At 51.1% G+C, this 12,214-nt stretch overlaps 1 protein-coding gene across 2 annotated transcripts in view; it reads right to left on the bottom strand.

Annotated features, from left to right (window-relative positions):
• The window catches only part of SCAP (SREBF chaperone), a 41,242-nt gene that overhangs the window by 10,041 nt on the left and 18,987 nt on the right, over positions 1-12,214 (bottom strand). For both annotated transcript variants that reach the window (XM_069006130.1, XM_069006129.1), the window contains exons 5-12: positions 6,800-7,020; positions 5,871-5,976; positions 4,934-5,106; positions 4,063-4,189; positions 2,754-2,866; positions 1,983-2,077; positions 1,344-1,442; positions 62-277 (exon numbers count right to left, since the gene is read on the bottom strand). In XM_069006130.1, the coding sequence (XP_068862231.1) occupies positions 62-277; positions 1,344-1,442; positions 1,983-2,077; positions 2,754-2,866; positions 4,063-4,189; positions 4,934-5,106; positions 5,871-5,976; positions 6,800-7,020 (1,150 nt within the window). The remainder of the gene's footprint in view (positions 1-61; positions 278-1,343; positions 1,443-1,982; positions 2,078-2,753; positions 2,867-4,062; positions 4,190-4,933; positions 5,107-5,870; positions 5,977-6,799; positions 7,021-12,214) is intronic.

Raw genomic sequence — 12,214 nt, forward strand, 5'->3', positions numbered from 1 at the left:
GTGCAGCCTGGCCGGGGGGGTGCCCAGCGGGGCGGGCTGGGGGCCATCTCCCCACACGTACCATGATGAGGCGCTGGGCCAGGCGCGTGCGGGCGAAGAAGTAGATGACGCGCAGGCGCTTGGGCAGGCGCAGGTTGCGCAGCGAGGACGGCTGCAGGGTGATGGTGTGCGGCGTGTGCGGCGCCGCCGGGCGCAGCGCGGGAGGCCGGGCACGGCACGGGGCCTTCGCCGGCGCCAGGCACGACTCGGGGGGCAGCCGCTTGTTCAGGTCGGCCAGCTGGAAGAGACAGGGAAAGGTGAGGGGTGAGGGGCTGGCAGCTGCGGGACGAGGGGTGAGATGTGAGGGATCTCTGGTGAGCGATTCTTCCCCCAGGGTCATGGTGGTGACTGTGTCTCCTTCCAGCTCATTTACCCCAAATCAGCACATTTACAGACTCATGGAATCACAGAATGGTTGGGATGAAAGGGACCTTACAGCACACCCAGTGCCAGCCCTGCCGTGGTCAGGGACACCTCCCACTGTCCCAGGCTGCTCCAAGCCCCAATGTCCAGCCTGGCCTTGGGCACTGCCAGGGATCCAGGGGCAGCCACAGCTGCTCTGGGTACCCTGTGCCAGGGCCTGCCCAGCCTCAGAGAGAAGTTCTTTCTAATATCCAATGTAAACCTTCTCTCTTGTCAGTTTGAAGACATTCCCCCTTGTCCTGTCACTCCTGGCTCTTGTCCAAATTCTCTCTCCATCTTTCTTGTGGGGTCCCTTCAGGCCTTGGAAGGCCACAGCTAGGTCTCTAAGCTTTTCTTCTCCATGCTGAATAATCCCAATTCCCTCAGCCTTTCCTCACAGCAGAGCTGCTCCATCCCTCCAATCAACTCGATGCCTCCTCTGGCTTTGTTCCCACAGCTCCATGTCCTTCCTGAGAGTGTCTTTTCCCTCAAGTGTCCTGTTCCCAATCCCTGGGTGTGTAACCAAGAAAGTACAGACCCGGAACTTTAACAGCTCAGGACAAGAGGAAACAGCCTCAAATTGACCATGGAAAGTTTAGGTTAAATATTAGGAAACATTTCTTCCTGTAATGGGCTGTCCAGCGCTGGCACAGCTGCCCAGAACAGGGGTGGAGTCCCCATCCCTGGGGGGGTGGATTTAGCAGCCACGTGGATGTGGCACCTGGGGACATGGTCAGTGGTGAACGCAGTGGTGGTGCTGGGGAATGGCTGGACTCCAGTATCTTAAAGGCCTTTTCCAACCTCTGTGAATTTATGGTTCTGTTCTTTTTCTCTTTGGGGAGTGAAATGCTCGGGCTGTGTCCCTCTCCTCCCCCGAGGCCAGGGCATGCCCCCGTGCCCACCTCCATGCGGCGGATGTCGATGGACAGCACCGTGGTGAAGAAGAACATCTGCAGGAAGAAGTCCGACACCAGCCCGACCACGGCGAAGAGGCAGAACTCCTGAGGATGGGACACAGGGATTAGCTCCCATTTCACCTCTGAACAGGGGACACTCAGCAGTGTTTTACTGACAAACCCTGTTATCCACCTCTTGAGAGTTTAGGGCTGGATAAGTCCATGTGAGAATCCAGTATTTATTCTGATTCACATTCTTTGTTCTTTTTGGCCACAGTCCATCAAAATCCGGGGACTCTGCTCCCAGGGAACAAGGGACAGGGTGAGAGGAAAAGGCCTCAGGTTGTGCCAGAGGAGATTTAGATTAGAAATTAGGGAAAATTTCTTCCCCAAGAGGGGCTATTGAGCACTGGAATTGCCCAGGGCAGGGGTGGAGTCCCCGTGCCTAGAGGGATTGATTTAACAGCTGTGTGGATGTGGCACTTGGGGACATGGGTTAGTGGTGGCCTTGGCAGTGCTGGGGAACAGTTGGACTTGATGGTCTCCAAGGCTTTTCCAACCCAGACAATTCCCTGACTCTGTGATCCTACTGCCCACTGCCTCCCTGCAGTGCCTTGGGCTCTGTCCTGCAGCAGCCCCACTCACCTGGATGGCCGGGACCAGGGTGAAGTATCCGATGAGGATGATCCCGAGCTCTGTCGCCATGTTCTTCATGATGGACCAGCTCTCGTTGCTCAGGCCTGGGGAAGGGCAAGGACAGGTCAGGGGAGCCTCTTCACTGTGCCAGACATGAGCACAGCAAAAGCAGCTGCATTTCCCCTCTTTAAAACCTGGAATCTACAGACAGCAAGCCAAAAAGGCCCTTCCAGGCTAAAATTCCTGAGTGCAAAGGCCCAGTGAAGTTCTGAGTCCTGTTTCCCATCTAGGATCCAAAGCACTTGTATTTTTAAAACTAAAATCAGCATCACTCTAGAATCTCTTCTCCCTGGCATTTAGAAACAGCTTTGAAGATTGCAAATCCCATTTATCCTGGCGTGAGCACACTCAAATCCTTCCACAGGCACAGAGCATCCATAGAATGGAAAAGATAATTTTGTCACACATTCAGGGGAATTTTATAGGCCCTGTGTTCTGCACTTCAGATATCCATGACCTGAGGACACTGTGCCCAGTATCCACGCCACGAGATCCAGCTCTCCCCTACTAATATTTTTTTACATTTATTGAGCCTGTTTCAGTCAACAATCCCAAAAAGCAGTGCCCACAATGACAGCATTCTATTCTTGGAATTCAAAACAAAAGGCTGCACAACTCACCTTGCTTCCTTCACAGAGCTGAATTAGACCATTCCCCCTCTCCCAGTGCCTGGCTTTCCCCAGTTTTGCCTCTCTGCAGTCTCCCAGAGCAGGATCCTACCTTGGGCGATGCGGAGCTTCACCTCCAGGTCCACAGGCGTGGACACAACGGACTTGGTGAGGACCAGCACATTCTCCAGGCCAATCACCACCACCAGGTATGGGAATATCTCTCTGGAGGAAACAGAGGCAGAACTGAGGAGGAGATCCGTGGGGAAAAAGAAGGGAAAGAGGCAAGTTTGGAGCAAACACACCCCTGGGAGTCGAGGTGAGGAGACACCACCCTGTGCCCCAATCCCTTCCCTCAGTGTCACACTGTACAAGGAAAAGGTTTGTGTTTCCTCTGCCTTGGGGAGAAATCATCATTTTTGCAAAGCTGCAGGAATTCCTGGGAAACGCCCGCTGTGGAGCACCACTAAATTAGTCTTGGTGCTTCCCAGGGTGGGGACAGAGCCCTTTGCTCTCCAGCATCGGGTACCACGATAGAGATGGACCCGAACACCCTGTGAGGGACTGGGGGTGGGTAATCAGTCACCAGGGAGGGGCAGGGAGCGTGTCCCACATCCTTTAAGGATCATCCCATTCCACCCCTGCCACGGGCAGGGACACCTTCCACTGTCCCAGGCTGCTCCAAGCCCCAATGTCCAGCCTGCCAGGGATCCAGGGGCAGCCACAGCTGCTCTGGGAAATCCATTCCAGTCCCTCGCCACCCTCACAGGGAAGGATTTCTTCTGTCTATCTCACCTAAATTTCCCCTCTTTCAGTTTGAACCACTGCTCCTTGTCCTATCACTGTAGTTCCTGATGAAGAATCCCTCTCCAGCTCCCCTGTAGGCTCCCTCAGACACTGGAAGGGGGGAATGTCAGTGAATGTCCATAGTGAGTGAAAAAATCACCAATACCAATAAGCCTCTCATGGGCAGCTTCTCATTCATGCCCAAGAATCCAAAATTCAGCAAGAACAACACAGGCCTGCCTTTAATTAAAGCATTTTCAGCTCACAACTGTGTGAGCCCTCCAGGCAGCACCAGGACAGGACAGCAATAGGAGATACGCTCCTTAGGGATGGGAATCTCTAAACAGGGAGAATGGAGGAGGCTGTGGGAGAGCCTGCTAAGCTCCAGGAATAATGTGTTATCCCAACAATTCCTCCTGCTTTAGGCACGCAGAGCCAACTGCCCAGCAATAAGGAATCTCCAGGAGGACTGGCCAGCAGAGGAACACATCCCCTGCATCCCTGGAGAGCAGCTGATGCTGATCCTGCCCAGCAGTGTGTCCAACACATCACAGGACTTGTTCCCCAGCCTGGGGGCTCTGGGGAGCTGCTCCCACAGCATTCCCCGTGCACCCCCTGGCAGGGCTGGCACGTACCCTCCGTTGAGCGTGGGCGTGAGGCCGAACAGGGTGCAGAGCCCCACGGACATGAGCAGGGAGCTGAGCACCGTCACCACCGCCGCCAGCGCCAGGCCCCACTTGGACTTCACCATGTCGATCTTCCCTGGAAAACAGCGCCCAGCCCAGGTCACCAGGGGAAGCAAACGGAATTAATGCCAGTGGAGGCGGGATGCTCATCCTGCCTGGCTTCAGGAGGTCACTGGACATCCCCCAGCCCAGAAGGGAAGGTACTGCAGTGCTCCTGTCTGAAATGCAGCTCCCAGAGCCTCCCAGTACAAGGGTGGGACATGGGACAACGCTGGTTCACAGCTCACACCAGTCCCAGCACTGCACTGAGGTGGGAAAAACCAAACTGAAATGTGGCCAGAGAGGTCTAAACCCACCAGCTCAGAACACGTGTCTGCTCTGTCTGATAATGCATGAAACAAACTGGGAAAAATGGCATTCCTGTGGCATCTAAGAGTGCCTAAGACAGAAAACACCTTGGAAGATATCACAGAATCATGGAATGGTTTGGCTTGGAAGGGACTCTAAAGATCCAGCGTTCCACCCCCTGCCATGGGAAGGGACACCTTCCACTATCCCAGGCCTTGGACACTTCCAGGGATGGGGAAACACCTCCAGCGGGGGAGGTGTATCACAAAGAACAACACCACACTGGCTAAGAGGGGCAAATTAGCAGCAATCAGGTAAACAGTTACTAATTCTCCCCATGACAGTTCAGGGTAAAATTCCAATACCACCTCTCCCGCTGAAACAGGTGGGAAGTGCGGTGGTGTCACAGACAGGAGTCTGCACCCCTGACCCCACAGCCAGGTGCCAGCAGTGCAGGTACCCCCGAACCTACGTGTGGAGAAGTAGATGTAGGCGAAGAGGATGATGTAGGTGGTGACGAGTGGGATGAGCTCGGCGATGCCGATCTCCTCCTTGAAGTGCACGTGGACCACATTCTCCTCCCGCAGGCTGCAGTTGGGGCTGGGGTGCAGCAGCTTCAGGCGGGAGCGGAGGCTGCTCAGGAACCTGGGGAAGAGCAGCACGTCACTCACCCTTTCCCAAAGAGCAGCTCGCAGTTCCTGCGGCAGCGCAGCAGGAGGAAGCTCCATGGATTCACACAGACCAGCAAAGCGTGGCTCTCTCCAGGCCTTGCTCCCAAACCTGCTCCTCGCTGGCCCAAACCACCCAGACTCACCAAAACTTTAAATAAAGCAAAGGCTCACTAACCACAATCTGGGCCCTGTGGAACAGAACACGCCACGGCCTCAAACACCCCTGGAATTTTGCCAGAATTACAGAATTCTGTGTAAAAATGGCTGATGGAAGGTGCCACACAATGGCCCTCAGGGCTCAGTGCTCTGGAAAAGCAAGTTTCGACTCCTGTGCTGCCAATTCCATTACAGGCATCTCTTGGGGAATTCTGTGCAGCTCAGAGTTCTTGGATCCACTCAGTCCATGCCAGTTTGGCCAACACTGCCAAAGTGTTTTCACCAGTCGATCCAGTGCTTACTGGAAGGCAAACCAGTCTGTGTACAAGGAACTGGGTCAAACCAGAGCCACTGGGCCCTGGATGCCACAGAAACTCCCCCTGGCAGCTCTCGATGCTACAGACCCTGTTTCTGAAGAGGAACTGAGAACTGAGAGTATTTCATTTCCTTAAAACACAGCAAATTTTCTCCCCAAAAAAGCACCTTCCAAGATGCAAGATACTCTAAACCACAAGGAAATAGAGGGTAAAGAAAAACCATCAGAGTGGAGAAAACAGCAGCTGTGCCCAGAGCAGCCCTCACCTGGAGTCGTAGCGCTGCAGCCCCAGGGTGACGGTGTAGGACACCACGCGCCGCCGGTTGTACAGGTTCACCCCGCTGTACCTGCCGGGCAGCCCGAACAGCAGGTCTGCAGAGACAGGGATGGACATCAGGGAGCAGCACACGCGCACGACAGGGGGGCAGAGGCGTTCCTTGTCATCAGCAGCAGTGGGAACGGCTGCTCTTATCCCGTGGGATATCCCGCACTGCCCGGTGCTCGGGCAGACCCCACGGATGGGGTTCACACCTGATGCAGGCTCCACGTGCTCCAACCACAGCGAGCTCACACTCCGGACGCTCAAAAATAACCTTTAAAGCAAACTTCCTTTGGGGTTACAAACCCCTTTTCAGACACGTAATATAATACATTATACACTTCCAGAACTTTGAAGTTCCTTTAAAACCAAAGGATTCAACATGCATTTAAACCAGCACTTCCTCTGGCATTATGGAGCCACTAATGATCCCACACATGGTAAGAGGGTTTTTTTATAAGTAAGAGATAAAAATACTTTTATGATATCCATTGTCAGCTCAGGCTGTGTGCAAGGAATTAGAACACACCAGGGAGCAGGATGAATGTTGATTTATCTGTGTCACTGAGGCAGCCTTGAGTGTGACAGAGGGAAAAGCCAGAGCATGTGTAGAGTGAGAGGAACAAAACCCTGCTATTTTTACCTGCAGAAAGGAGCCTGACTGAGTGATTTGTTCACTTCCCACAAATACAGATCAGGGCTCCAATACACATATAAAGTGAGAGACAACAAAGACTGGGCAGCTTCGGCTGCTGTGAATGACAAAATACTGCCCAACTTGGCACTGTCAGCAATCCAGGTGCTGGAATTAGCAAAGATGGAATAACAATGAAGCTGTAGGCAACTCCCAGCTTCCCTGACTCTCCAGCCCCTCACCTTTGAGAGTGGTTGATGTCTGCAAGGTCTTTGGTTCATGCTGGTGGATGGTTTTGATGATATCTGGGTCGGCATTGAAGCGCTCGCGGTCGTTCTGCCAGAAGTTCCCTGGGGACAGCAGCAGGCAGCCGTGCTCCGGGAGCAGATTCCGCAGCTTCCTGAGGCCGGGCAGCAGGTCTGTCACCTGGAGACAAACCTCCTCCAGGCTCCTGACCCCGGAGCTGAAAGGCAAGCACAGGGCTGTGGGACAAAACCAAGGCAAAGCTTTTGGAGAGGAGCATCCCAGGCACCTGCCTCAGGTGTTGCTGCTCTTCCTCCTCACAGCTGAGGACAGGAGCTGGGTCTCCCTGAAACTGTGAACAGGCTCCAGAATTCCATCAACATTCCCTGGGTGCTGCCTGACCACACAGCTCTCGCTCCTCACCCACATCTGGTGCCACACTTTCATTTCCACACTTAACAGAGAAACTCTCTCTGGAATTTTTCCAGACCTCAAACCCCTCTCCACACCTCTCTCCACACATGCAATGGGATGTTTTACAGGAATCCTGGTCAGCTTTCCTGAGTTGGATCCCTTGAGGTGCACAGAATGCTCTAAAATGCACCCAGGATTCAATGTCTGCACCTGGGTATGGTGTCTTCCCAATTCCTCTGCATTGTGTGGAAAGGAGAATTTCGTTAGAGGTCCAGAATTCCATACAGGTGTAACTGGTATGAACTGGAACCACTAATTCAAGCAAGACTCAGCTTGGGTTTACAGGCCTGGTGGGAAGGGTCAGTGACAGACCCAGCTGCTGGGACAGAGAAGTGTAACAGGACATCTCAGCCCACCAGGAGCTGATCTGCTGCTTGTCACCCGCTCAGGTAACTCAGCCAGGACAAGTGTCTCACAGGGAGTTATTGTTACTGTCTTGCAGGGGATTATTCTGGCTCCACGGGGTTAACACTGGTCTGGCATCTCCCAGCTGCCCAAAAACACCTCACTGCTGAAGTGAGGTCAGAAAAGGAGCAGCATTTCTGACTAACAGACATCTCACTAAACTTCCCCAAAACAGAAATCTTCTGTACATTTCCCTGGACAGCCTTTAAAATTTTTAATTGACACTGGAGCTCAGACCTCTTTGATTACTCCCAAGGATGCTAAAAAGCTAAACTTAGGTTTTAAAAATAGAGAAGTTAATTTAGCTGGCTTTAATGGAAAAAATATTCTCTCTTACACTGCCAAAGTCTGTTTATGGTACCTGGGGAATGACTTCACACACATTTGTGATTGCAGATCATCAAGAAAACATTTTAGGATATGACATCCTTAAAGGGAAACTTTGGCAATTACCAACCAGGGATGTTTGGTCCTGTGGACCCAACAAAAACCCCACAGTAATCTTTCTGGGAAGGGTAGGAAAATCCATCTCTTACAAATGGCTCCAGTTTTTCTTGCTTCTGCTGTAGCTAAGGTTAAACAGTACCCTGTGCCTCCTGCAGCCAAACAAGGCATAAAGGAAGTAATTAAAGATTTAGAACAAAGGGGCATTACATTTAGGACTCATTCTGCTCAGAATTCCCCTGTTTTCCAGGTGATAAAAGCAGACGAGAGCTGGCATTTAGCTGCTGATTATCAGGGCTTAATGCTAATGCAGAACCACCCCCTGCAGCAGGCCCAAATACTGCAGACCTCACTGCTACTCTGCAGGCAGCTGCACACAAAGGGATGGCAGCTTGGGATAGAACAGACATGTTTATTATGGCCCCAATTCAGGAGGAAGATAAACCCAAATCTGCATTCCCTTGGGAAGGAACACAATCCACCTTCACTTGCCTAGCTCAGGGATATGAGCACCCACCCACCATAGCACACAACGCTTTAGCTGAACTCCAACAAATAAAAACTCAGGAAGGAGTGCAGGTTTATCAGTACATTGATGCTGTGTTGGTAGGAGGTGAGGAGGAGAGTGCAGTAAGAACAACAGCACAGGATATCTGGAATAGATTAAATAGGGAGGGGATAGAAGTGCCCTCCGCTAAGAGTCAAAGTCCCTCTAAAGAGGCAGAATTCCTGGGAGCCTGGGGGGTAGCAGGCCAAGCTGTAATTCCAGATGAAACCATTACAAAATTAGATACTATATCTACCCCCACAACTGAAAAGGAACCTCAGAAGACACTTCGGGATACTGGAGAAATAATTTTCCTGGATTTTCTATAATAGCAAGACCCTTGTAAACATTAATGAGGAAAACCCAAAACTGGCAATGGCTTGACAGCCACAAACAGGCTCTGCAAAAATTGATAGAGGAGTCACAAACATCACTTGGGCCAGCTCATCCCAGTGCTCCTGTAATGGCTGCTGAATGGGATTCTGCTGAACACAGGACTTACTGTAATATGTTCCAGAAAGGGCCACAGAGACCCAAACAACCATTAGGGTTCAGTTCCACAGCATTTAAAGATGAAAGAGAAACACTGCCTGGGAAAAGGGATTATTATCCCTGACCTGAGCTCTTGAATGAGCAGGAAAAGTTCAACAGCATCAACCTGTGAAAATCCAAGGACCTTTCAGTCTGTTGGCCAGTGTTAAGAAGGGCAGTGATGCAGAGGCAATTGCACAAAGAGTGACAGTACACAGATGGGGTGGGTGTGCCTCAGGGCTCACACACCAAATGGAAGGCACTAAAACCCTACAAACTTCAGCGAGCTGTGACTCCAGACAGGTTAGTTTGACAACAGCCATAAATCTAGTCCTACACTGGATGCTCCAGCATTCACTTCACACTCTGAAGCTGGAGATGTCTGGTTCCCCGATAGCCAAATGCATTGATGGGAAATGGAGGTACAGAGCAGTTGCTCTGAACACTGAAACAGGAGTGGAAGTAGTGGAAGAAGTAATAGGAAGTGCACAGGTGGGAGAGTTAAAGGCTGTACTGCTGGCAGTTAAGGAGAAAACAAAGCCAATCTGTGTTGATTCTTATGTGCTCTGGGCTGGTGCCACAGTTGTGTCAGTGGGAAGCACTGGATTGGCAAGTGAAGGGAAGAGAGGCTTGGCAGAAGGAAGACTGGAAGTGGTTGTTGTTACAGGCCCCATCCCATGGAGAAATGCACACAGGATGGGGCAGAGCTCATGCAAATGACCAAGCTTTACAGACTCATTGGAACAACAAGGTGGATCAGCTGACAAAAATCAGAAAGATAAAAACTGATCAGTGGAAGCTCCACAACACTGGTGTGGATTTGGTGGGTGGTTACACTGGAAATTAGGGCATACTGGACAAAAAGCTCTATTTTTTGCAGCACAAAGCAGGGGCTGGCATTGACCAGGAAGATGTGTCAAGGCATTCTCACAGTGTCCCCAGTGACAGCTGAAGCTTGAACAAAATCATCCAGACCTGGCACTGCCTTTACAGATCAAAGGTAACAAAACACTCTGGTCCTCTTAGATTCTCTTGGGCCTCTGAAGACATCCAGTGGTTACAAGAACACACGATCAGGGGTGGGAGTGCTCTCTGGGCTGTCAGTCACCACCCAGAGCAGGCACGCTGATGCCAAAGCTACTGTTTCAGGACTCAGTGACTGGTTTTCCAGCCTCCCTGTCCCAGACTCTACACAGTGACAAGGGATCACACTGCACCAGTGTGATGGGGCAAGACTGGGCCAAAAAATAAGGTAGTAAATGGGTTTTTAATACAGCTCATTATCCCCAAGCAAACGGGATTGTGAAGCATGCCAATGGTTTGCTAAAGCAATGCCTTAGGCCACACGAATCTGGCTGGGATAAAAGGTTACCCTCTATGTTATGTCAGATATAATAAATAACCGATATCAGACATAATAAATAAGTATAATAAACAAATAACACACATATATATTTATTTTTATTTATTTTATATATGTGTTTGTATATATATATAAATATAAACAAATATAATAAATAACTGATATGGACCAAGCTTTCCTAAGCCCTATGTCTCTTTAAACATCTTTAAAACCCGAAATGACAGAACTGAAGCTTTTCAGGACAACTTAACAGTGGGAAAGCCAGTCACAGTCAGGTCAGCCCACACTGGGACTGTAGCTGTGACTCTGGGGGGCAATCGAGGGCCGATGTTCTGGGTGGCTGTCGATGCTAAGGGCACCTCCCGATGGGGACTCCCACGTTCCCCACTCCTGTCCCGGTCCAGGTCCCAAGCAGTGCGGGGTTCCCCACTGGCCAGGCCGGCGGCCCCGTGTGCACCCGCCCCGTGTGCCGGCGGCCAGGGACCGACCTGCTGCCGCAACGCTGGGGAAAACACCTCTAGGACTGCACGAGTTCTCCTGGTTTAGGTGCCCTAACAACCTGAGATGGTCAAGTAAGTCCTCAGAAAACTGGGTGTGCATTCGGATGTGAGCCAGGGCGCCGCCTGGGCAGCAGGGGGAAGGGCTGGTGACCGCCTGCACGGCTGTGGGGATTACTGATGGAGGCTCCTGGACTCCCACAGGGGAATAAAATCAGTTCTGGACACACAGGGACCACACTGGACAGCACAGGGACTCTTCGATCTGCTGTAGCTAAAGCTGCGACAGACTCGGGAGCTCTGAAGTGACACTCACTGTACGGCTGTGTTTGCTGAACAATGTCTTTAACTCTGGAGCACGGCTGCTCTCCCACCCCTGGGTCCATCAGCCATCCCCACAGCACCTTGCAACCAACGACTGGAAAGGATAGGAAGGCAAAGAGAGCAATGCTGTTTTCCCTCGGGGCCACTCTAGTACAGCACACACAGAACCAACAGCACCTGACCCTTGGAAGAGAAATTCCCACCTAAAGCTGCTGCAAGCTGTGACACTGATAACAACAGCAACTGCTGGATTTGTTCTCAGTTTCCCATTCATTTCATGAAAATATTCAGATGATGGGAATTCCACACCAAACATATTTTCCAGTGGCCTTCCTCCAGCTGGAGTGATGCTCCTTCCGGAAGGAAAGACAGCCCAAATCTACACAGTGTTAAAAATCTTGATCAGTCTTGTTAAGGGACTAGAGCACCTGAGTTTTCAATTGGTTTGATTAATACTTGCATATATTTTGTCCCAGTAGTTTTGCAGTGTATACGAGTTCTTGCTTTAGCATGCTTGTGTCTTCACTCTGGCTGTCACAGGGGGTAGAAAAGATTTCCCCCTGAATGTAACTTGAATTTTCATATAATTATGGAATCAGTTGTGTGCACCTCTTCCTATCTCCTCAGGGTAAGGCATAAAATTCCCCACTGCAGTAGGTGGGAACAATTTGAGTTTCATTACACCTTTGATTCCCCTGGGGCTATAACCAGACTGTTCTACAGTACATATGCATTTGTTCAGGTTATTGCAGAATCGTCTAACACATGAAATGATGAGCAAGGATATGTGAAATGGACTAAGAACCATGAATAGAAGTGAAGGGAGTCA

The sequence above is a fragment of the Aphelocoma coerulescens genome, chromosome 2 (assembly GCF_041296385.1).
Source record: "Aphelocoma coerulescens isolate FSJ_1873_10779 chromosome 2, UR_Acoe_1.0, whole genome shotgun sequence".
In the NCBI taxonomy this organism is placed as follows: domain Eukaryota; kingdom Metazoa; phylum Chordata; class Aves; order Passeriformes; family Corvidae; genus Aphelocoma; species Aphelocoma coerulescens.